This window comes from Branchiostoma lanceolatum, chromosome 6 (genome assembly GCF_035083965.1).
Source record: "Branchiostoma lanceolatum isolate klBraLanc5 chromosome 6, klBraLanc5.hap2, whole genome shotgun sequence".
In the NCBI taxonomy this organism is placed as follows: Eukaryota; Metazoa; Chordata; class Leptocardii; order Amphioxiformes; family Branchiostomatidae; genus Branchiostoma; species Branchiostoma lanceolatum.
The window spans coordinates 12,281,025-12,306,622 of NC_089727.1; the positions used below are offsets into that span (position 1 = coordinate 12,281,025).

At 42.5% G+C, this 25,598-nt stretch overlaps 3 protein-coding genes and 1 long non-coding RNA gene across 10 annotated transcripts in view; 3 read left to right on the forward strand and 1 right to left on the reverse strand.

Annotated features, from left to right (window-relative positions):
- Window positions 1-449: 449 nt before the first annotated feature.
- Window positions 450-2,960, forward strand: LOC136436655 (uncharacterized WD repeat-containing protein alr2800-like). Its single transcript, XM_066430821.1, has 3 exons — window positions 450-1,169; window positions 1,540-2,177; window positions 2,496-2,960. Exons 2-3 carry the CDS (start codon window positions 1,550-1,552, stop codon window positions 2,888-2,890), a joined length of 1,023 nt encoding a protein of 340 aa, XP_066286918.1. The 5' UTR covers window positions 450-1,169; window positions 1,540-1,549; the 3' UTR covers window positions 2,891-2,960.
- Window positions 2,961-4,093: 1,133 nt separating this feature from the next.
- On the forward strand, window positions 4,094-12,759 carry LOC136436660 (uncharacterized). The gene is made up of 4 exons (XR_010756066.1): window positions 4,094-4,542; window positions 5,211-5,263; window positions 11,374-11,460; window positions 11,679-12,759. It is a non-coding gene; the product is annotated as an uncharacterized lncRNA (long non-coding RNA).
- Window positions 12,760-14,498: 1,739 nt separating this feature from the next.
- Window positions 14,499-17,959, forward strand: LOC136436659 (cytochrome P450 2U1-like). Its single transcript, XM_066430830.1, has 7 exons — window positions 14,499-14,562; window positions 14,900-15,051; window positions 15,486-15,696; window positions 16,079-16,353; window positions 16,518-16,706; window positions 16,885-17,020; window positions 17,119-17,959. The coding sequence occupies exons 1-7, from the start codon at window positions 14,544-14,546 to the stop codon at window positions 17,295-17,297; spliced, it is 1,161 nt and encodes a 386-aa protein (XP_066286927.1). The 5' UTR covers window positions 14,499-14,543; the 3' UTR covers window positions 17,298-17,959.
- The window catches only part of LOC136436657 (F-BAR and double SH3 domains protein 2-like), a 32,728-nt gene continuing 25,004 nt past the window's right edge, over window positions 17,875-25,598 (reverse strand). For 4 of the 7 annotated variants that reach the window (XM_066430824.1, XM_066430829.1, XM_066430825.1 and 1 more), the window contains 7 exons: window positions 25,202-25,330; window positions 24,618-24,768; window positions 23,980-24,188; window positions 23,580-23,760; window positions 22,909-22,991; window positions 21,430-21,588; window positions 17,875-20,889 (listed from right to left, as the gene is read on the reverse strand). In XM_066430824.1, the coding sequence (XP_066286921.1) occupies window positions 20,794-20,889; window positions 21,430-21,588; window positions 22,909-22,991; window positions 23,580-23,760; window positions 23,980-24,188; window positions 24,618-24,768; window positions 25,202-25,330 (1,008 nt within the window). In that variant the 3' untranslated portion in view covers window positions 17,875-20,793. Of the gene's footprint in view, window positions 20,890-21,429; window positions 21,589-22,255; window positions 22,280-22,908; window positions 22,992-23,579; window positions 23,761-23,979; window positions 24,189-24,617; window positions 24,769-25,201; window positions 25,331-25,598 lie in introns of all 7 variants that reach the window. The other 3 variants (XM_066430826.1, XM_066430828.1, XM_066430827.1) reach the window with 3 other exon arrangements.

A 25,598-nucleotide genomic window follows, 5' to 3' on the forward strand; every position in this document is an offset into this window, starting at 1 on the left:
GTAGGAAATAGCCTCCTTGGCATACCTATACTCTACGGGTCGGGCTTTTTTACATGTAATGTGGCACATCAGCTTTATCTGTACCCGATTTCTTGTGACCGGTACATTATAAGCACCAAAAAAGCCAGACTCGTCTTTCTTTGCGAATGGGCTAGGCAGGAAAAGACGTACATCACTAGATAGACGTTTGTAGAAGAAAGATGCAAAATATACCGTACATCTGCCTGGAGATTAGCGTTCGGACTTCGGAGAGATCAAGGCCTTTGATGACAGTGATGTTAGCTGTGAAGGGGGAGAGGCCGTCCTTTTTTGTAGGACGATTAGTATCGAGTCATCTGTTCATATTAATCAAATTTCAACTGCAACGTACTTGTGGCTGATGCTGACGAAATATCTAACTGTTTTCCAAGAGGAAAATACGATAGAAATGACAAACACACTGAGAAATATGAAATATTTTGAGCGTAAAAGGTCCCATATGAAATACAATGATTAAACCCCAAACAGAGCCTAAACTGCAGTTCTCGTACCAAGCCGCTAGTATCACAAAGTCACAAATCTACCGTCAAAATTGCCATTTTGCGGTATTTTCGGGAATGGGGAAATCACACATGGCTCGCATAGGGTTTTTTAAAATGAAGTTGTTTCCATACATTTCTAGACATTCCGGTCAGCGTTACTTTTAGCTGGGAAAAGCGTCAAGATCTATTCATGGCCTAACATTCACCAGGTTAGAACCTCGCTTAAAGACCCTGTAATTCAAGATTTCAAACTAATGAAAATTTTACCTAGAATTACAGTGAAGACATTATTCACCGTCTCTAGAAACACGAAACAAGTCCGCCATAGCAACGTCCCATGTCGTAATCTCCAAACAGATGTTTGGAGGGAGGATCGTAACGCCCTCTGACTTTCGGCAGTTCGAGAAGTTTCCCTTTTAATCCTACGTAACTATCCAATCATGACGTCATAGATGCAATTAATTCATGCCGTCACGGGAATGTAATAAAAGATCAAAGGTTTCCCCAGAGTCTATTTCTATCATTCTATCGTGTTAATCGGTCGGGCAGATATAACTAGACCAAATCAGGCAACGGTTTTCGCAGAAATATTCATATACCGCTGATATTTTGCCCATCGCCATGCATTGGATACAGGCAACATCACAGGTAACTTTGCGGTACAGACACAGATAATCTAACAAGACAAGTTTAGACTCGCATCCCTGGAGAAGCTTAAGTTGGAGGCTGTTGAAAGCGTACAACTTACGCTACACTAGAACAGCGGCTGTTCTAGTGTAGCGTAAGTTGTACGCTTTAATTTGTTGATTTTTTTATGCTTGCAGTGCCACCTATGTTGTCAAGTTGACTGGACGTTGAGTTTTTTTTTCGAACGGACTGAGACTTCTGTTAAGTTCTAGAATATCATGTTTTACCCAAGAATGAGCACAGTATTGTTCTTTTGTTGTTTGTGTTTCGTTCTATGGTTACCGCATTTGTCTAGTGTACACGAGCTCGAAGGTTTCCCTACTTTTCCTAGTAATATCACAATGTCCGTGCTGACTTGGACGGCCCTTCGCGGGCACTCGGAGTGGATAGAGAATTGCTGCTTCTCGCCAGACGGTCGGCTGCTGGCGACGTCTTCGGGCGACGAAACGGTCCGACTGTGGGACTTGACGAAGCCAGGCTACCCGGCGATCGCCGTCCTCTCTCACCCGGACTCCTACGCCGTGTGGAGCTGTGATTTCAGCCGAGACGGCGGCCTGTTGTGCACCTGCACCGACTCAGGCGGGGTCCACGTCTGGAAGATGCCGCCAAGAGACAGGGAAGGAAACCTGAAGACGACAGAAGGGCACCTTGTGAGGAGCTTCTGTAGCAAGGACTCGCACGGATTCCCCACGTCTTTGTACAGGTGTAGGTTCTCTCCTTGCTTTAACTACCTGGCGGCGTGTGGCGTGGATAGAACCATCAAGATCTGGTGTTGGCGGGAGTATGACGTGTTTCAGGCGACACTGGTGGGCCATACGAACTCCGTGGAAGACCTCGCCTTCGCGCCCGATCCGGACTGTCCTCTCCCGAACTTCCAGATCGCGTCTTGCTCTCGCGACAGGACCACAAGACTCTGGACGGGTCGAGTTGGCGGCAACGACGTTCAGTGCAAGATCCTCCAAGGCCAAGGTCTGAATCTAAGTCTGAATCGGTCAAGCAGTATAGGCGCACCCTAGCGTAACACAGCAGGTTTGCAGGCACGGAGTGGTGGAACAACTTGTCTTAACCATTTAACGTTACATATCATAACTATCTACTGAAGACCGTACTTGATGACGAGTCCCATTGTACAATACTTTGATTCAGGAAAGAACTCTTGGTTGATTCAACGATAACTAAAATTTGTATTCGTGTCTCTCTGTCCATGTGTTCCTTTTGGGGGCTTGCTAGTTGGTACGTCTACAAGCCTGTTTTGCACATCATGGACGTTTTTCTTCTCTCTCCCAGGTGGTCCGAAATGGGCGCTCGCCGTCAGCTTCTCTCCGGATGGCAGTCTCCTAGCAAGTTGCTGCTCTGACGGGACCGTGCAGATCTGGTGTACCCGCACGCTGACGGAGCCTCGCGTTCTCACCGGACACACTTCCACCGTCTGGTCGGGCAGCTTCCTTAACACCCCCGCCGACAGGCTCGTCCTCGCCACCTGCTCCAGCGACAGGACCGTGCGGCTGTGGGACCCCGTCTCGGGCAAACAGCTCCTGCAGGCCGAAAGGGTGATGAGCGGCGCCGCCGACCCCAACCTGGAGGAGCTGTTCTGCTGTAGACTGTCTCCAGACGGCAGGCTGTTGGCCTGCTGTGCAAACGACAATAACGTCTATCTTGCGAACATAGACGGACAGTTTTAGTCTGACAAGAAGAACGTTTCGTGTAAAGTGTAGCTTTTAATTTCCAAAATATGAATGATAGTCATTTTAATTTGGTCGAGTGCTTTTTACGTCACCCCAAGGGGGTGAAATATTCTGTGCGTGTGCGTGTGTGTGTGTGCGTGTGTGCATTTTATTCTAATAAGATTTTGTGTGTGTCTATATAGATATCAAAACGTTGGAGGGGGCATAATCTGATGTTTTTTTGGGACAACTTTATCAACATACATAAAGATCGATCCACGACTTCTCTCGTTATGCTGTGCACAAACCAACAAACAAACAAGCTAGCAACCTAACACAAACAACGAAAATCACACCGACACACGCGCCCGAAAATGTGACCTTTTTGGCGAAGATAATAATCAGATGTGCATGTCATATCTGTTGATAATGTTCTCCACCTAAATTACAAGTGTCCCAAGTATGAAAGCCTTATTCAGGCATGGAAGATTATTATCATTTTCTTTCACATTTTGATCAAGAATTGCTTTCTTGAAAGCAACAGAGAGGCCAATGCAGGTGATGTTAGATAGTAACGGGTGACCTCCTAAATGAGGGACCCTCTCTGAATTTCAGTACAAATGGCCACCATTTCCAGTACAAGGTTACGCCATGCAAATGAATACAGGTCATAGTTCATGGCCGCGTCTCTTATACCAGTTTGTCGACTTCAGTCCTGACTTAAAATGGCTGCCGCAGTCTTTAAATGGATAACTGAGTACGTCCAGGAGATTTTGCAGATCTCTGGGCTGACTCTGCAGTCTTTTCTCGTTTTCTGCGTGGTGTTTCTCCTGGCATGCGCAGTTTTGAAGCGTTCCCGAAACCTGCCTCCTTACCCGGAAGGACGTGTGCCTGTTCTCGGGCACCTCCTCGCCTTGGGCCGAGCGCCTCACCTCAAGCTGACGGCGTGGAGGCGGCAGTACGGGGACGTCTTCACCATCAGGATGGGGATGGAAGACGTGGTGGTTCTGAACGGCTACACTGCCGTCAAGGACGCGCTCGTGGACATAGTCGAAGGGCCAAGCATCGAATATTCGGTTCTACTTCCGGGTTTTTCTAAAAACGCCGCAGACTGCTCTGGGCACAAGATCGAACACCCCTGGCACGAGAATGGCACGGGCAGGCTGGGCACGGGCACGAGAGCTCAGGTTAGCCTCTGACTTTTAACCTTTTACCCGCATATATAAACACAGCTGGTGATGGCGGCGGCGCGGGATCATATTAATCAGAAGATAAGGACAAATTTTAGCCGTTTGTGTGGTTATACTCTCAATTATTTTCCCCCTGATAACTTCGTGAACTTGAGGGTCTGACAGTAGTGATTTGTACTCGCTTTTTTCCAAGTCTTACGCTAGCAATCATATCGTAGATGCTCATCGCTCATGTGTATAAAAAATATGGCAACTCTTGTACAGAAAGTATTGGACTTTTGTTTCAGTCCAAAAAACGACCCACCAGGTTACTATTGTATGTAAAATAGTGGTGTTTTATAGCTTTCGCGTAGATAAAAATCGCCGTGTTCTCTTTTAGAATCCATGTTCTATTTACTCTGTATAACCTGTGGATAATCATTTTGCAGGTTTTCCGCCTCTTTCTGAGGATGAATGGATGGCAGATGGCAGTTCATGTAGGTCAGTACATAATCTTTGACCATGATGTTTACACAAGGAATAGATACATTTACTCCATTTTCTAGAGATAAATGGACTTCTTTCGTATTAAATGTGTCAAACAATTATGTTCATATTTTTTTCAGGTGTAACCCAAAACAATAGTAACGTTACACATTCTAAGCTATAGTAGAACTTTAGAAAATGAAGTTGCATGACAATTGTAGACGGTACAAAGTATGGCAAGAATTCTCAAACATACAAACATGATACAAAATAGAAGTATAGAATGAGACTGAATACCCTGATTTCTAGCAAGGAGGTTTAATCAAGAGGCCTCTTGATTAAGTTAAACCTTTTTGCTAATACATATAATCTGTAATGTTATCTTGTAGTTGTAAAACTGTTATGTCACATCCTGTTGTTGTACACTGTTTTCCTTATATGTATTCAAGTCCATCATGGTAACCACAAAATCACAAGGTAAATATTAATGATCAGACTTTTCCTTGGCCCATTTTATTTGTATTGCATTGTAGCTATGTACAAGAATTCCATACACCTTGAGGTAAAGGCTTGGTTAATTTAGACAATGTAATGGTACCGTAATTGCCTGAATTGTAATTATACAGATACTGATCAAATCCTGTCATTCAAGGTCTTATGTTGGAATGGTACCTTTCTTGCAGAAAACCTGGGGGTCGTGCAAATCAAGTGCCACCTGACACAGAGACCATATAAGGTATGTATACACTAACATACCATTATGCCTAAACCAAAATCTGTCCCTCCACATCCTGGACCCTGCAGTCCTGTCTGTCACTCTTGTAATGCTATTCTAAAGCAGGAAGCCCCGATCCATCATGCTCTCCACTGGGACGATGAAGTTAAAGCTGTGTTAGAAAAACACAACATACCTATCACTGCTTGCCTCTGTCCCAAATGTAAGCGACTTTTTCTCCGGAAAAGTGATGACGAAACCTACACTCCAAGGAAAAGTCAGAAAAAACAAAGGAGAGAATGCATAGCATCCCACTGTGACAATTGTGCAACAAGGGTGATTCATGTGAACGACAACAACAAAGTCGTTATTAATAGCCTTTTGGGAACCAAACAAAGTGATGACCATGATCTGCATGTATGTGAAAGGCATTATTCACAGATTATTCTGCATGAAATGTCAGATCAAACAAATGATGCTGCTGCTGACAAGGTTTACATCGAAATCTCTGATCTCTTCCAACAAAACAAGGCAATACTTTTGTCTGTTGCATATGAAAGATTTCTGATACATCTGGAGAAGTTCAATGGTAAGAGAAATGAGGAAACAGACAAAGGCAAAATGAATTCACAGTGGCTTTTGTCATATTTGAAATCTAAGTTCGGAGATGCCTTGGTTACTTCGCAAACAGAAAGCAGGAAAATGAGCATTTTGTTAATGCATGGCAAAGGAGATATAGTTCAGATGCTGCATAGTGCTTTGCATGATGCCAGGGTTCAGGAAATGAGACACTGCAACGAGAAGGAAGATATACTAGTACAACGTGCAACACAAAATCAGATGCCTGGAAAGGAAACAATGAAGTCCCAACTACATCATATCGCCTTTGCAATGAATGGACTGGTACAGAGTACCGCAGCATCTTTTGGGGAGAAATTTGTACAAGATCCATCAAAGTTGAAGCAAATGAACTTGTCTGAAATCATGAAGGATGTGCCTCCACATCTCTACAATTTAGTAAATATACTAACCATGAATAAGAAGGAAATGGCTGATCTGGAAAAGAGTGACTTCAACTGGGATGTGCCCTATGCAGGTCCAGAAGATGATTCGGTGAAATCTGCAGTTAAGCACACCAAGAGACTGGTTTTGTTATCACAGCTACTATTTGTATCCAACCCAAGAGCTAGCTACCCATGGCAGATACTTGTCTCAGACCTGATAAGTGCATTCTCAGGATCAAAGAAGCTCATGACCATTTTAAATCGCATGGGTTACTGTGCATCACCAGAAACCCATGAGCGATTCCTTGAGAATGCCATCTGTCAAGAAGCTCAGCATGGATATTTGTCTCAGTTAGCTGACGACAAATTTACAGTCATCACTGTGGATAACATTGATAAGTCTCAAAGACATGCATCAGTGCGTGAAGGCGTTGACCGAACCTGGCATGGGACCTCAGTGATGGCAGTCCAGCCAGACCCAGTCAATTTGTTGGAGTGTGGACATACTTCAGGGATGATGGAGACCACTGTGTTGGATAACCAAGCAGATGAGGGAGGAATCACTGATGCTGTGTTGGATAACCAAGCAGATGAGGAAGGAATCACTGATGCTATGTTGGATAACCAAGCAGATGAGGGAGGAATCACTGATGCTGTGTTGGATAACCAAGCAGATGAGGAAGGAATCACTGATGCTGTGTTGGATAACCAAGCAGATGAGGAAGGAATCACTGATGCTGTGTTGGATAACCAAGCAGATGAGGGAGGAATCACTGATGCTATGTTGGATAACCAAGCAGATGAGGAAAGAATCACTGATGCTGTGTTGGATAACCAAGCAGATGAGGAAGGAATCACTGATGCTGTGTTGGATAACCAAGCAGATGAGTCAAGGACCACTGGTGCTGTGTTGGATAACCAAGCAGATGAGGAAGGAATCACTGATGCTGTGTTGGATAACCAAGCAGATGAGTCAAGGACCACTGATGCTGCGTCGGATAACCAAGCAGATGAGTCAAGGACCACTGGTGCTGTGTTGGATAACCAAGCAGATGGGTCAAGGACCACTGATGCTGTGTTAAAGAACCTTGATGTTGAGCCTAAGACCTCTGCTGATGTGCAGAAGGACCTTGATGTTGAACCAGAAACACCCTGGACTGTGCCGGCCAACAAAGGTTTTACAACAGCCATCTCTGCAGTTAAGAAACCTCGCAGGAGACTGACCTTTGGCTTGAGAGGACCTTCCTTTAGTCAATCTCAATCTCAAGATGCATCCTTGCCAATTGCTATTAGACAGGAACCGGTGTCTTACTCTGACTTCACAACAAGCCTAGAAGAGGTCAATGCAGCAGGAAGGTGCACAGGGGATATATTTGTGTACATGGTAGAGAGATACTGCCAAAGGGAATATCACCTCAATGCCACTATTCCAAGTCTGAAGGCCAAGCTCGCCATGGAAGGTAACCAGGATGTCCAACAATCTAGCATACAGTTTCTGGACATATTCGATTTGCCATGTGATAATGAGGATACCATGATACATGTATTACATCAAATAGCAACAAACATGGGGATTCCAGAGAAAAGGCAAAGTCTGATTCTGGTTGGAGATGGCAAGACGTATGATCTCCTGTGGAAAGTGAAGAAGAAGTATCCATCTGAATTCAGTTGGGCTCATTTATACATGGGAGACTGGCATGTGCTGAAAAACACACAAGAAGTCATCATGAAGATCTTTTGGGACAGTGGGCTGAAGGAGATGGCACAAGAGACACATGGCAACGGAATGTGTGCAACATCCATTGGCCTGTGCAAGAACTTCAGGGGAACACACATTTTCCTAATGAATGTGTGGGAGGCCATGTTCCAGTTACAGTTTGACTCCTTTCTAAAGGACACAAGCCAAGACAGCAAAGATGAGTTATTACAAGAAGTTTGCCAAGTGTTAGACACTCTGAAGGGATATGAAGGAAGACGCTTTGAGGACATCTCTGAAACATCTTTCCTGGTAGAACAGGCTACCCTTGCCTCACAGCTTAAACCACTTGCACAGGAGTTCCTGTCATGGCGCAAGCAGGCATCGGGGAAGGATGACACATTCAGATTCTGGGACAGATTCATACACGAGGAGATGATGACATATGCCAGCTTGTATCTGTCCATACGGAAAGGCGACTGGTCACTTAGATGTCATGCCATTAAGGAGCTTGTGCCCTTGATGTTTGCATTTGACAGACACATGTATGCAAAGTTGCTACCAAGGCACTTGGAGGATATTGCCAGGCTACCAGCTCATATGCTGACAGCTTTTGAAAAGGGCGGGTTTACTGCCAACCTTGGGGGACACAACATGTCCAACCTAGGACTGGACGAATGCCATGAGATGACGATCAACAAAGATGTGAAAGCTGTAATGCAAGGTGTGCATCCTCAACGGATAAGCAGAGTAGTCAAGTTTCTGCCAGTGCGAGCCTCTGTTCTTAAGAATTTGCTGTCACAATTGCATATGGAAGCATGCCCCATGTCACAGAAGGCTTATGCAAACCAAGCACTGCAAGAGGATTTGAAGCAAGTAGTGAAATACTACAGCAAGGCATGTACGAGTAATGCAAGACCATTTGACACTATTCCATCCCGTCAACTGATACACCTGTTTTCTGGTGAGGAAGCCAGCAATGTCCAACAGCATGATATGATGTCATATAGACAGATAGGCTGTGAGCTATTCAAGCATCATGTTGAGACAAAAGTTCTCAACAAGCCTTCAGCAAAGCCCACACAACGGAAGCAAAGGCTGCGCACATTTTCCAAACGGAAAACTTCCTGCAACAAAGTGAAGCGTATAGAGAAACACACCAGGAAGGTTCTCTCTTTCTACAAGAATTTGCTTGTGGAATCAAAGAGGAAGGGAAAGCCAGTGAACATAGAGGACCTGGGGCCCTGTTCTGAGATCCCAAGTTCTCTAGCATGTGAGGAAACTGGCTTGCCATATAAAGGAAGCAAGGCGAATGCCACAAAGTTCTATGAACGGCGGTACTCGGATATCATCACTGACAGATTACCAGTAGGTTGGAGCCCTGACTGTGTCATCATTGAAGGCATGAATATTATGTTCAGAAAACCATTCCCATGGAACAAGACTTTTCTGCAATATGCCAAGAGTTTATTCATCAACATGGTGATGCCATTTTTCTGGCGGGGAATACTTGAATGCCACATTCTGTTTGACAGACCAGAATGTGACATGGCTCTACCAAAGGATTTGGAGCGAGAGCGGCGAGACTCCCAGGATGAGCAACATCTTGGTAACCCAACACCAATGCCTACACATGACGGGGAGGTGCCAAGGAATTGGCAGGACTTCATGTCTTCTCGACAAAACAGAAACTCATTGGTAACGTACCTGGGACAAGCTTTCCTGAAGATTGCTCAAGAGTATGCAAAAGAAGACAAGAAAGTTATTGTCGGTGGGTGTTTTCCAGATGGAAAAGCGTTTGTTGTAGAGAACGGAGAAGTATCAGAGGAGAGAAGATTGAAAAGGATTGATCCTGAAGCAGACACCAGGATATTTCTCCACATTGACTGGTCATCAGCTCAGAAGTTCCTCGTATTATCCAAGGATAGCGATGTCATCCATATTGGAATGGCTATGTCACTTTCCAACAAACAACTCGTAGTCCAGTCACAGTGGGGAGAAGACTCAAAGTTCATAAACATCAATCACCTAAGAACAAGCATCTGTAACGACCCCTCCCTTACCATTCATCCAGAAGAAGAGAGGCCTCGTCTCCTTGTCCTACTATTCATCCTATCTGGCTGTGACTACACCAGCTTCTTCAGGATGAAAGGTAAAGTGAGCTTTCTAACTACACTTCTGCAACATTGTGAGTTTATCACTGGAGACAACCACAGACCACAACGAGGCAGCCTGCTTGACTCTGGAGACTTGGGCATCCTAGCCTTCTTCAGGCTTATCGGTTGCCTCTATTTCAAGTCCTGTAAGGCTGCCTTCTTGTCGCAGGGCCACGAAACTCCGCAGCATCTTTTCAACTCCTTGGAAAGTTCAGCAGCTAGAGATGAAAATGTACACAGTCAGTTTCTGAACAGAATCCGTGAGGCAATGTTTGAAACAGCAACATATGAGCATGAGTTGCTACCATCAGAGGATGCACTTAAGTTTCACTGGAAGCGCTGCATGTGGGTTTGGAAGTTGTGGACATCAGCAGGCAGCCCCAATCTTCAGATTGGAAACGTGGAGGAGTATGGCTGGCAGCTCACTGAGACAGGTATAGCAGTCCAGTGGGAGAGCGAAGAAAACATGTCCAAGGTCAGAGAGAGAGTTGGAAGACTGTCTGCCCCCGGCTGCAAATGTAGAGGAGGATGTGTGGACAATCGCTGTCGCACATGTAAGAAGAAGGGCCAATTCTGTGGAGACAACTGTAGGTGCTATGGCTGCCAAAATCGAGACAGTAGTCAGCAACTGCTGGGACATGACTTGATTGTGCAGGAATTGGAGGAGGAGACAGCGAATAATGCCGTAAGGCACAGATACCTGCATACACACGTTTCATGCCCTGTTTTCATCGGAAAGGCATTCGTCAATGTTGCATTGTTCAAACATTTATATTCCCTTTTTCCATTACAGTTTTGTTTACATTAAATGTTTTTGCGTATAACAATGACATTGCATTTTACATGATTGTCTATTTATATGTATGTTTATAAGAATTAAAGTGTGTCTAGGTAATGATGTTTTCCTACCTGTTTCCCTACCATTGTTGACAATTTTTGCATGAATCTGATGCCTACAGTGTTACTGTTACATTTGAAAATGACATCAAAGCCTTAATTGGCATCATATGTTTTATGCCTATATTCTCTGGTAGGCTATGATTTCAGCATGAATCTAATGGCAACTGATTTCAGTTTATGTGTTGTCCAACCTGCAGACAACAAATGCTTACTTTCGTTTTATTGTCTGACATACTTTTTGGATCCCAGTTAGAATTATGATAATGTTTCAAGTGTTTTCTCATCATCTCATCTCTGTGATGTGTACACTAAATGCAAAATTCCTTACATTGTCAGATCCATTAACCGGCATATTTTGTGTGTGTCCACCAACAGATGGACAACCTTACTGATGAGGAGGAGGAGGAGGAGGAAGAGGAAAGTGATGTTGAAGCAGATTGGAGATCAGACAGTGACAATGAGGTTAGAAACTGTTAAGGCTTTGGCAACATTGTTTTCCTGACCCATGTATGGTACTGGTCTTGTGTTATGTAACTGCAGAACTTTGTCTTCATAATTATTGTCATTATTGGTTTTCATTGCTTGTTGATCTTTTTAAGTTCACTCAGAAATATGTCTAGAAACATGCATGTGTTGTTGACAATTAATTGAAATGTCATATTTTGTGTATTTCATGACAGGAACCGTAGGATGGGCACCTAGACGTAATGGAAAGACAACAAATGCAGAAAAGAGCTTGTTGTACCATCATCTGAAGCAACTACACTGGGAATTCATGTGCGATGAAACACCTTGTATATACAGCTCAATTAACTAGACCCCCCATTATTTATATAATGTCCTTGCTAGAACAAATGCAGAAATTTCAGGGAGGTTTGGGCATTTATGTATTATCTTATATATCAACATACTAGCTAGTTTGTAGTCTATTTATGTCATATATTGTCAGAACTTTTAGGTTTTTAAACAACGATGCACTAGGGGAAGTGAAAGAGACTTTTGAGGCTATTCTAACGAACCGTTTCTGAAGTAACAAGAGTGGTTTAAGTGATATAGAATATGTACTTGCCCATACGATATTACAGTAGGTTAAGTAGGGATAAACAAGACTATAATACAGAGTAATAAACGTTTTAGGAGACAAGAGATTTCCTACTTTCCGTATAATCCCTATGTTCTTAGAAATCTTTGTACAAATGTGATTAATGTGATTTTTCCATATTAATTTTTCATCAATTAAGACTCCTAGAAAACGAGTGTGAGACACTTGACTAATAAGATTGTTATCTAAAATTATCTGGATGTCTTCCTTCGAGTATTTCTTATTCTTGCCAGCAAAGATAATCAAATTTGTTTTGATTATTGACAAAGACAACTTGTTAGCTTTAAACCATTTATTTACTTTGTCTAGTTCTTCATTCATGCTAGTTACTAAGGTGACAAGATTCTTGTGAGACATGAATAAATTTGTGTCGTCTGCGAATAGAAGAGCAAATAATTTATGTGATACATCTGCTAAATCGTTTATATAGATTAGAAACAGAAGGGGTCCAAGTATACGGAATGCCACATGAAATAGTACGTATTAAGACGTGAGTTGTGTCATTTGTAACATATAGTTTTCTGTTCAAAAGGTGATCTTTGAAGCAGTCATGAACTGTATTCTGTAAGCCATAGAACTGTAACTTGTCAAGTAGTATTTTGTGATCAAAAGTGTCAAAACCTTTTGACAGAGCTAGAAATATACCTACAGTGAAGTCATTGTTGTCTAAGTCTTCAGTTATTTTGTCAATTAAGCATAAAAGGGGCATATATGTAGTCTAAGAATATCTTTTACGAAAACCATTTTGATGAGAATAAAGAAAATCATTTGTTTCTAAATGGTTTAAAATTCTTTGGTAGACTAATTTTTCCAATATTTTTGAAAATGTAGGAAGGGTGGATATGGGTGGGTCTACAATTAGAAAAGATGTCTGACTCTCCAGTTTTGTATAACGGAATTACTTTAGCTGTTTTCAGTTCGGTCGGTACTGTTCCTGTGGACAACGAAAGTTTTAAAATATGAGTAAGTAGTTCTTAAATAGAGGAAATATTTTGCTTTAATAGAAGTGCGACAAGGACCTAAAAGAGGAGCCCGTCACAGCCTCGAACAATGGAGTTTGCGTTACACAAACTAAATGATGTGTGGACACAGCGGTCACAGGCTCACAGCGGTTACAGGATCCCAGGCAGATACTGGGGCTCAAGCAGATACGGTCCCCAGCCAAAGAACCTGGACCCGATAAGTTGAAAAATGGCTGGTGGGAAGGACTGCAACGGAGGCTAGCTAAAGCCCCCTGTCACACCTGTGCGTATATAGAAGCCCGCATGAGTTTTAACATGTTTTTGGTTTAGGTTAAGTTTGCAGCCGAAGAAGTAATTTCTTAGGTAAGATAACTATGCTGCACAACGGCGTGTAAAAGTAGAAAACAACTGTCTCCCGCATACTTTACTTAAACAAAAAAAATGTTACTGCGCAACTCACGCGCACTTGAATATACTCAAAAGTGTGACAGGGCCCGACTAAGACACCGCCTCACGGGGTAGAACGCGTGAGGAGCCGTGTCTTTTTAGCGGAGTGAACATTTTCTATATGAGTGCTGCGCTCCCCTATACTCAAGTCGACAATAAGCTATATATCAAATAAAAGCTATGGTTTCTAAAAATCAGCTCACTACTTTTCACGATGATTCACGAAATCTACGTGCTAACAACGCCGTTACACTTTTGACCGCGAAGTTCCATGATTGCACGGAGAGCGACCGTGCGCGCAGGTAGAACGCGCTTCGGTGCGGCGTCTTCATAACGTAGTGAACATTTTCAGTATTCTACGTCGTGTAATTAACAATTTAAATCAACATCAAACTACGTACCAATGGAAAGCTAAAGTTTGAGAGAATCAGCAGACAAATCTTAAGAGGGTTAGTGAATTTGTGATGCTTACGACACCGTGACAAAGATGAACATCAAGTCCCGTTGTTTTTGCTCCGCCGACGCGTTCCATTTGTGTTCGGAACGCGCGAGGCGCCGCGTCTTGTTTTTTAAAATAGTTAACATTTTCTATACGAGTGCTGTGCTCCCCTGTGTTCAAGTCGACAATAAATTATATATCAAATGAAAGGTAAGGTTTCTAAAAATCAGCATAGAGTTTGTCAAGAATATTTATGAACACTAAATGTTTGCAAAAAGCCAACAAAAATAGCGTAAAATACGCAATGTTGAGTGGACAATGTCTTGCAGTATTTCTCAATCAACACCAATAACTTGGCCATCGTTGGACGCAGCAAAGCTTGTTCTTTAGGTATGCCAAATTTTATAGACCTGCAGTCAACCAACTGTCTGCTATGAGTGTTCAAGTAGAGCCTAATAGAGGGTATTTTCACGGGAGAGGCGCGTTACGTCGTTTTAGCGTTTTAACAAAATAAGCGTGTTCTAGAGCATTGGCCCTTCGACTAGACAGGTCCGAGCTGTTCGCGTCCAGGCCACCAAACTACCTGTTTGATGAGATGTCCGGTTCCAGAACAGGTTAAGTTCTACTTTAATAGTGTTCACTATATACTTTTTCTGACTAAAGTCGTACGACAGGTATACAACAGAAATTCGGACATTCTAAGGATAGTTGTGGGTTCGTCGTCAGCTGTCTGGTGACAGAAAGGGTCATTGTCGTCGGCCGGTTCTACAATAGTCATAGAAATCGTGCGACGTTATAACGTTACCTTGTGATCTGCGTACCTTACTCTCTCGCTGAATGAATCAACACGGTGTCATCTCAGCAGCATGTATTCAAATGCATGCAAAACCTGATATGTATATATTATTGAATTACATCTTGGTGCTGTTAAGACATTTTCTTTGTTCCTAGATCCTGTAGAAATAGTTGTTGCACGTTGGGGGACCGGATTCAGACAGAGGAAGAGGTTTGCCACCACCGCCCTGAAGACCCTGGGCATGAAGGTCGGACGTGGCAACATTGAGGAGAAAATCCGAGAGGAAGCGGACTGTCTCCGCCACAGGGTAAGATGAGACCAAGGATGAACCTTGAAGGGTGCTGAATTTTTCAGCTCGAATATCTTTTGTGAAAACGATTTGTGTGATAGTATTTTCATGATTACTATGACGATAAGTTTTATCCTTAATCACATATTTTTCTCTTCTGGCCATCAGTATTTCTTGATGAATTGTTATATATAGATTATGCAGCTCATGATGGTATTTAGTCTGTATTGAGGAATTGTTTTCATAATGGTCATAATTCCTTTGTTTTGAGAACAAAAATGGCGGTAGTACTACGAACTCTTTGGGTCGTAATGTGTCTGCCCATCACATGATCATTTCCGCCAGTCCGGCCTATCTGTGGCGGTAGTATGCGGTCTACGAACTCTTTGGGTCTTAATACGTCTGCCCAGCTCATTATTATTTCCGTCTGAACAAAACTCATTTCTATTTAGATTGCAGAATACGAGGGACTTCCGTTTGACATCGCTCATGACGTCTTTGTGGGGGTTGCAAACATCATCTGCTCCATGGTGTTCGGGAAGCGCTACGACTACAAGGATGAAACGTTCCGAGAACTGTCGGAGGCAGTCGTCACCGTAATGTTTGAACTCGGAGCTGGGCAGATCATCAGCGTCTTCCCTTTGTTACGGTTTGTTCCTGTCGGTAGGTAGAATCGCCCTTTGCACAACATTTTCTACAGTTCCGTGAATAAATTGGTAGAGCATAAGAAGTTGAGATTATGATAAACAAGCTATTGAAAATATACCTGACCGGTGTTTCGGTAACCTCTCAGCTACCCGGTTTATTTTCTAAACCTGTTCTGTTTTTGCTGGCAAGGATGAGGGCCGCCATGTTGGATGTGGCCATTTTTGTCACATTTCAGAAAACATACTTGCAGCAACGCCACCATGCGGCAAGGAGAAGTAGAGTCCATTCAGGGGATGGTGAAGGTTGCTGAGATGTTACTGAAACGTCTATAGCGACTTCGCCACAACAGAAAAACACTTTGAAGTTACGTGTGATTATTCACACACATGTTTTTCAGTGAATAGATCCGCCAACAATGCGTTGGAAGAGCTCCTCAAGATCCAAAATGTGTTAAGAGAGGAGATATCTCGCCATCGGGAACACTTCGATTGCGAGAACCCACGAGACTTCATCGACTACTGCCTGCTGGAGCAGGACAAGTCTGGCGGTCTGACGGACGAGAACGTCCTGTTCATGGCCCAGGACCTTTTCTTCGCGGGAACAGACACAACCACCAACACACTGCTGTGGAGTCTACTCTATATGACTTTGAACCCCGACATCCAAAATAAGGTACTTGTCATCAATTTTGCTTCTTCAAAACGTTACAGTATTTGCCCTTGTCAGACTCAGGGCGGAACAAAGATCGCAAGATACTCTGCGTTTTTCTTCCGGCGACTTTGAAGAAGACTTAAGATGTCTTTAATCGTGACATCGGTGTAATTTCATCCGAACAGGTGCAAGAGGAGCTTGATGCCGTTGTCGGTGAGGGTCTGCCCACCCTGTCCCACCGTTCCCAGCTGCCCTACCTGAATGCCTGTCTGCTGGAGGCCATGAGGATCCGCCATATTTCACCTCTTGCCATTCCCCATGCCACCACAGAGACGGTCAAAGTGCAGGGATATGACGTTCTTAAGGGAACCCAGGTATTGCTACTTTTCATAAGGTTAAATTCTCTTGACAACATGACTGAGAGTTGACTACTTCACGCGGTAACCGTCTTATTCAGAGTGAAGATCTGCCGAGATATTATTCTTGACATGTTATGTTTACAACATGCATAAATAATGCACATGAACGCAATTTCTATTTTGGTTTATCCAGGTACTTCTGAACCTGTACTCTGTCCACATGGACCCCGCCTACTGGCATGATCCGCACCGGTTTGACCCCGAAAGGTTTCTGGACGCGGAAGGGAACGTCATCAACAAGCCCGAGTCTTTCCTGCCTTTTAGTGGAGGTAAGATTTAGAGATACCATTATGTGATCACTATAATGATGACATACTTTCTATTCTACGCTTGGATGATCTTACTACTGGGCATTTCTTATTTCTAGGCCGACGTGTGTGTCTTGGTGAGCAGCTGGCTAGGATGGAACTTTACCTGTTCTTCTCGACCCTGCTTCAGTCGTTCACCTTCAAGACACCAGAGGGCGCTTCTCCTCCAAGCACTGACGCTGTCTTTGGAATAACAACCAGGCCGCATCCGTTCAAGCTCTGTGTGATACCGCGTTAGTCTATGCCGAATTCGCCATATGACAGTTACTCAAGCAACTGGATAAAAAGTGTACAAATCTTATCCAGATGCTTTAGTAACTGTCATTTGACGTATCTTATTACCTGGATATCTTACAACCTTCATCAATGTTTTATTCATAATTGTCAGAGCCAGGAGTCATTTAATCTTAATGAAAGAATTGCTCGTCTTGAGAATCGTTTCGTCTTTAGGAATAAAGTGACAGTTTTAGCTATGTTTCATCTGCTTCATATGATATCAGTCCACGACCATTAACCATGTTCCACACGGCATAGTTCATGAAGTATCATTTTGGGATAATTTCCACAGAACTTGGTCTATTTAGCCCCCATTATAAGACAGATCATCAAAAAATTGGCTAAAGATACAAAACAAATGTTGCATTTTGTACACTACATACATGTAGGTGTATCTCAAGTCGTCACCTCATTCACTGTTTGAAGGATACTCTGATGTTCAACTAGGACAGTACTTCCTTAATGGGGTGTATCCTTATGTTAACAGGGGGTGAGTGAATAAAACCAAAGGACTCAAACAAGAAACAACGAAACCGGAGTTAGTTGATGTGACGATATATTTCACGTTCATCACACTCCACCAGCAATATGCTCTCTGTACAATAATACTTGCTCTGCCATGTACATGTCTCATACCTATCTACAGTCTTATCACATGCACAACATACAATATCATACCATAGCTCTCTGTACACCTCTAGTTTTGCTATTTTCTTCATCACACATACATGTAGATACAATCGTTAGATATTATTAAACTGCTGGTTTCCACTAGACTCCTTTAGTGACAGAAATACATTTATCACAGCAGAAATAGGCCAATAGTTGGGTGAATAGTATATGAGAAGACTAGAGTTAGCTACACAATGAAAGTCCAGTTGAAAACTATGGACCTCCAAGTAAATCCAAGCCAACTGGGCTTTCTCTGGCCAGCCTAAACTCCTCTGGTAAACACAATAACCCCATTTGGACAATTTCTAGTATTCCTTAAGTCACTAAGGGATTCTACACAATACATGTACATTTCTAAGGGAGCTACTTGTTACTTTGCTGTATTACCGACAACTACAGAAAGAGTGTCAACTACGACTACTGGGACTCACACTTGCATAGGGATAGTGACACTAAGTACAGTTACAGTGATATACTTCTCATTGTCTACATCATCTGTAATGATCACCTTTACTTTTGGAGTATACAGATGGATACATGGCAATGTTGTTCTGGTTCAGAAATACATGATTTGCTAACAGGAATATGTAGATGTGGTGTACAGTACTTTGAATGTAGTTCACACAGTTTTACATGTAACACCTTTCAGTATATGCATGTGCTGCACACATTGAATAAGGTCTGACTTGTCTAACCTGTTCCATATCCCTGTAACCAATAAACCTCTGGTGCCAAAAGGCTACTTCGGCAGGAAGAGGGTTAACCTTTCCCTGCTGCAGGTCCATCTATGTACCCTTTCTTTGTACTGGTTACAACAGAACTCAGCAGGTTGTGGGTTAAATGATGAATACAATGTGGTAATCCTTAAATCACAACCGGACCTTCCTAGCACACATGTCCACCTTTCCATGTTAATGACATGTTTATATCACTATCTGCATAAATATCCGTCATCTACCACACTCATATAGAATACATGTCTACCCTTTTGGTTACCTTGATTATATTATATCATACTTTCCTCTTAGTTGGTCTAAGTAGTCAAGATACACTGTGTTGTAAAAGTGATGGTTATATAGTAGTCACTGATTAGTTACCAAACTCCTTTATATGTACTACCTGATTGGTCGGTTTGAGTTTAAAATTCACTAGATAGCCCTATCAGCCAATTGGTGCAGTCCAACTATTCCCTACACTTGCTTGATAAGTAGGTACAGTTACAGACAAGTTTGGAATCGTAACCTTACAGTACATAATGAAACATCTAAACTTCATATTTTCACCTGGCTTGATTTTGTTCCTTTGCTAGTCTACAGGTACCATAACAACACAGAACTTTTGGAAGTACATCGTTTCCACCCTGTACGAATTAAGTAGAGTTGCATAAAGTCTGTCGTTTCACATCAATTCTGTAACTTTGTGTCTTTTACAGTGTTCAGTACTGAGACTTATCTCCAAGCAGATGTATGGTATTGCCTTGTTTTTGTACATTCAAGTTTTTCTTTTTTGGAGGGTGGGGGGGGGGGCATGCTGGAGCCATGCATCTGTTTGTAGATTGATCATGTCATGTTCTCATCTCACCTCACCAGGCCATTTCCTTCCATCTCTTGAACCCTGTGCTATAACCGACACGACTTGAAAAAAGACCATACTACCACCATGGTAAACTCCACACTTTTCACAATCGCTTGATATGTAGCATCTTTGTCAAACTCCACACAACTTCAATACTTTGCTATAATATGCAGGCAAGTAGAAATCAGAATACCTGTCTGACTCTAAACTTACCTCACACCCCACATGTAGGTGTTATTATTTTCAGCCTTGCTACATAAGTCTGCTATATTATTTGCACATGCATCTGTTAAGACTATACAGAAATAAACCCATGGTGAGACTATTATAATTAATTTAGCCACCATCTACCTGATACAGGTCCATTTTCAGCTTAACTGTCAATCTCCTTTGTCACTGTGTCCAGCAAAAGCTGAGCAATATGAACAAAACATACTGAGTGATACCCCTTTAAAACAAAAAAGACATGTCTTGCTATGTGGACTTAAACTTTGCAGGCAGTAACAAAATGTTAACATCAGTACTGCTGATATTCTGAAACCAGTTCACACAACAGTGTAGGAAGAGCTTTAGCCACTTACTCTGGCTGGCAATATGATACAAAACACAAAGAAACAAAATTAAACTTCAACAGTCGGAAAACTATACATGACAACATGTTCAAAATAATCATATATTATATCATAGTATGACAATCCTATATAACAGTCTACATATCAACATCTGACAGCAAAACTTAAATTTTTCACACATCTTGCCAGAATTTAAAGCAACTTGATAGGAAACTGCAAACTAAAGTACAAAAATAAGCGGCTCTACATATAATATCTTTGGCTTAACACAATAAGCATCATAATAATCAATGCGATACAACATGTCAGATCAAATGACTAAACATAACATATGCTTACTGAATCAAAAAACATCTATATACATGGTCAAAGAAATACTGACTTGCTATGGTTTGGACCCAACAACTCTCACAGTAGTTTACGTAATACTTTATAACTTCCTGACGACATCACTAGTAAGTAGAAAGTACCCTCAATGCCCTTTATGTTCCTGTGGCCTTTTCGCACAGCAGTGTACGTTCTCAACTTTTCTTCTATGATATAACACTATGTGACTTTCTTTGAAGCCCCACTAAGTAGATAGTGGACTTGGAGTTCCAGTGTTTGGGTATGGCTGTTTGGTGTAGCTGTTGTAGTGGATCACACAGTCGACACTTCCAACTCCACATCGTTAACGTCGAAAGCTGGCTGTGTTTCAGTGTCCTGTCCCGATGGAGGAGGGGGCGCACATCGTGGCTGTTGAAGAGGAACACAAGAATTCTGTAAGCATTTCGTCAGGTATGCTAGTAGGATAGAAGGGTACTGTTTATTTCTCTGTATGTTACACAAGGAAAGGACAGAAGTGCAAATATACAATGTAGAGTGAGATAAAGGCTAGATAGAGACACCACAAGCCAAAACATACAGCAGTGATGCCCCAGCCAAAAACTTTAAAGACAGCTATAGAAACAGCAAAAACATGCAGAAACTCTATTAGTTTTTCATCTATTTTTTAAAATCACAAACACTTTTTACTTTTTTTTACAGAACGGTGGCAGCACATTCATTTGTGGAACACAAATATAATAATTTCATTTCTATATGTTGAACTTCGTTTCCTAGCCTCAGACCCAGCCTTGTTGAGCTTGTGTCTGCTCCACTCTTGGAGGGGCAGTCACAGTAGGAGTAGGCACAAGCTAAAGAATTCTGGATTCTAGACTTTCAATTTCTATAGCTTCCATTCTGGGAGTATTTGGATGGAGCAGAAGAGAAAGAAGAAGAAGACAAAGCAATTACCTCCTCCCCATCATCTTTATCACCATCTTTAGTTTCACCTTTAGCTTCCCCATCACCTTTACTTTCACCTTTTTCTCCGTCTTTAGTTTCCTCACCATCTCCTACTTCCTCACCATCTTTAGTTTCACTTTTTTCTCCATCCTTTGTTCCCTCCTCATCCTTACCAGGACAGCGGTTAGGGACAGAGGTGAAAGTTAGTCAGCGCACAAGGTGGGAGAAAGTATACAGAGGTTGTGTCTTAGAGTTAGAAGTGTTAGTGTTAGCCACAAACCATCACTCTCTTTTAGATTAAATGACACAAATGATGCAGGTTGAAATCATGCCATCCTTCTGGCATGATATCATCAAATTGTGACCGTGTAAAAGTAATGGTACACTGATTGTGCCAGACTTTTTCAAGGTTTGGGGGCATAAATAAACAGGTACTAGATAAATTATTCTGACTTAGATTTGAAGCTTTTCGACCTCCAAATTTTACGATAAGGGGTATGTAGAATATGAAATGTTAGGGTGACTCAACATTGCACCTAACAGGGAAAACCTTTGGTTCATGGTTGACAAACAATAAAAGTAAGGTTGTTCACTTTAAGTTGTTTCTGGTAGTTGGGAGAGCAGTTTTACCAACTTCTCCCAAATCAAGAGTTCAAAGTTTGCAGTCGAGTTAAGAGTTAGAAATACATTGTAAGTGGCTCAAATTATACAGTAGGCAACTGCATTTTGTCTCACAACTAAACTGTATCAATGATCTTCTAAGAGTGATGCTTTGACGTTGTTAGTACACACGCAGCACTCTACCCACTGCAATGAGAACCCACGCATGTCTCACCTGGGCACCAAGTCACCATGCAAACTGATCAGGGCAAACAAAGAGGGGCATGATGGAAACAAAACACAGGTAAGAATGGCAGGAAACAAAATATTTTAACAATGGATACAAATTACAACCAGGTGGGCTTGAAAATGAAAAACAAAATACCATCATGGAATTAAACATCAAAATTAATGGTGTAATTAAGAATGATTTAAAAGGTATTAATATGATTGTTCATCATCTAATCAAATCATGAAAATGTAAAACATACAAAACATGGATTCATTATTTACTTACGGAATAAAAATGTATTGCTATGCTGTGTTTGTGTGTGTGGAGGTGTGTGAAAATAGGAAGGAACTAACAACAGACATTCTTACATTCTACAGAAAAGATATTTGCAAGCTCTTTTCGATCAATTCTCTTGTCATTCCTTCATTTTAGCCAGAAGTCAGTTCCAATGCATCTATCAGTATCATACCTGACCTACTTTATCTGGTATCTTTTGCAGTTACAAGAGAAGCAGACCAAAGTGTATGGATTGATGGATTTACTATGTTGTTAACCTTCTCCCTGCTGCCTAACTCCGTAACCAACAGGGAATTGGGTGACAAACGGCTACTTCAGAGTGGTAAAGGTTAAGGACAGTGCAGTGTGGTTGTCCTTACCGGTCTCCAGCTCCCTGAGGGACTACCTGGTGCAGAGTGGGCGGACGGTTGGTCGGCATCTACATCTAGACTGGTACCAGTTCCTGTGGGCAGGGAGGACACGTCACAATTACCCCTAATTTGTTATTATAGGTACAAAACAAGAGTTTGGAGACCTAATACCTACTTCGAAGCATGGAGCAATATGGTAAAATAAAGACCGGTGCAGAACGCCTGTATCAAACGTTATCTCGGCCCAGGTCTGCCATAAATGTATCTTATATGATAGGTATAAAGTGAGTAATGTAGTAATTTACATAATTATCAAACCAAAATACTCAATATCATACGTACATATCTGTGACAGGACCTCTCCATGGTACTGAACTGAGTATCACCAACTATTAGATATCTGTGACAGGACCTATCCTTGGTACTGAACTGAGTATCATCAACTTTTACATATATGTGACAGGACCTCTCCTTGGTACTGAACTGAGTATCATCAACTATTACATATATGTGACAAGATGAACTGAGTATCATCAACTATTACCTATCTGTGACAGGACCTCTCCTTGGTGCTGAACTAAGTATCATCAACTATTACCTATCTGTGACAAGATCTCTCCTTGGTGCTGAACTGAGTATCATCAACTATCAAATATCTGTAACAGAAGAAGTTTACTGACCTAAGAAGTTTGCAGAGGACGGTCTGAACTGGTTGTCAGGGGACTGCGGAGACTCGATGTTGAGCTCAGGAACTGGGCCCAGTGTGCCGTTACTGTTACTATTGTTACCGTTGGTCAGGAAGCCCGGTGGGAGGGAGGGGGGCAGCACTCCAGGCATGGGGAGGTTGGGAGTGGTTGGGGTCTGCAGGTTGAACAGATGTGAAGAGTACAACACATTGTTAATCCAATCTTGTTCATTGTCAAGGTTTCCAAAGACAGGAGAAAATCATACACTTCAATTCTCCTTGTATGGAGTCAGGAAACATAACTGCCAAAAAAAGGTGCAAGACCAGGAGTAGCCTGGGACCACTGCACCAATACCGGTACTCAAAGACTTCTTTTACAAATGACAAATTCTGACCTTATCATAAAATGCTGCTTCACTCTCATCCAAGTCCTCGACGACCAGCGAAGGGAAGACACCGACAGTGCCGTTGTACTCGCCCTTCCACCAGCCGTCGTCCACCCCGTTGGCGTCCTTACTCGTCACATTGATGATCGCTCCCTCCGGGAAGGTCAGCTCCTCAGGGTTACTGGCGTCAAAGTCGTACAGCGCTCGGACCAGGGACACTGGGGGAAAGTATTTCATCATTCATAAATGTGGTTATACTGACAGTGGATTGTCTTCTTTGCTTCCCGAGGCTTCACTACACATTCACACTTATCATCATCATCATCATTGTTACCCCCATATGGCACCATCAGGGACAAAGTAGGGGGGAAGTGAAGGTCCCGGGCTAGGGCGGGCAGGCCTGCAGCCTGGCACGGAATGAAGCCTGGCACAGAACTTATATCTAACTATTACCTACCTACCTACCTATCTAGTCCTTTGACCTTCATGTCGTTGGGTGTACAAGGTAACCATAAAGATGGAGAGCTGTCTCCAGGCACGTCTATCCCTTGATGCAGTTAGCCTTTCAAAAAGGTTTAGGGACGTCAACTCGGGATTGTCTAACTGTTACCCTACAACAGATACACAAAGCCTTCTGTAAGACTCACATCCTTGTTGTTGGAAGGGCGGTGATGTCTCGGTAGTCCCCAGTGCCTGCTGCACCTCCCAGTCTGTACTGGACATGGAGGATGTGTAGGACCCAGACACATGCTGGGGGGAACCCACCGTCTGGGCCGTCTCCAGCTGCTCATATTGCACCTACAATTACAAAGGATTTCTCCACATCCAGTTTCCTTTGAATCACTTAACTTTTAAACAAAGCTCAATAAGTTTCTTTCATCTTACAATTAAAAAGGAGAAGATCGGGATTTATTTCAACAACCCTTACATTTGATAAATATTTGATTTAGGAAGGTCTCCAGACCACTCTCCCCAGCTATGATCTAAATCGTATGACATACATGTATGTGCTCATTTTTCAATTGTTTTATGACAGTAAATGCATGTTTTCCAATTTGGCAAAAGATCAATGGTGGGCTATCAGCAACTTCTTCATTTCCAGTAACTTGTTAAAAAGGATAGGGAACAATGTTGTAAAATGTTTCCTATCTGTGGATAGAAGAGGACCTAAAGCTTTCCATGGATGGATGCCATTCATAAACTCTAGCTGTTGTGACAAGCAGGTACTTACATCAGAGGAAGATACAGAGTTGGTGACATGTGAGGGTGAATCAGAGGAGTCTCTCCTGTCCACACTGCTAGTGTCCCACTGTAGGTAGTTCTCTGGAACATACCCAACCTCACCTCTTTGGTTACGCCCCTGGAAAATACAAACACTGGAACTAGACTGGCCGTCATTTGCTTTAAGAGCAAATTCAGGATGTTTCGCCCATACTCCTCATGCAAGAAGTGGGCTGTCCCAAAATAACTCCTGGGCAAATCCAAGTTGCTGCATAATTTATGCAAATGAGGTCCTCATGACCATAAGTTATGTCCAGGTGCTTTCACCTTTCCTACATGTACCTACATGTTGAAGATGACATCCGCAGCTTTTACAGTAAGGGGAATACAACATGATGAATAAATTA

Bases quoted from the DNA above. Each gene is read 5' to 3' on its own strand.
- LOC136436659 (XM_066430830.1), top strand. The intron at 15,697-16,078 runs GTAGGTAGAATC...CATGTTTTTCAG, and splicing joins GTTACGGTTTGTTCCTGTCG to TGAATAGATCCGCCAACAAT. The intron at 16,707-16,884 runs GTATTGCTACTT...TGGTTTATCCAG, and splicing joins ACGTTCTTAAGGGAACCCAG to GTACTTCTGAACCTGTACTC.
- LOC136436655 (XM_066430821.1), top strand. From the start codon at position 1,550: ATGTCCGTGCTGACTTGGACGGCCCTTCGCGGGCACTCGGAGTGGATA. The intron at 2,178-2,495 runs GTCTGAATCTAA...TCTCTCTCCCAG, and splicing joins CAAGATCCTCCAAGGCCAAG to GTGGTCCGAAATGGGCGCTC.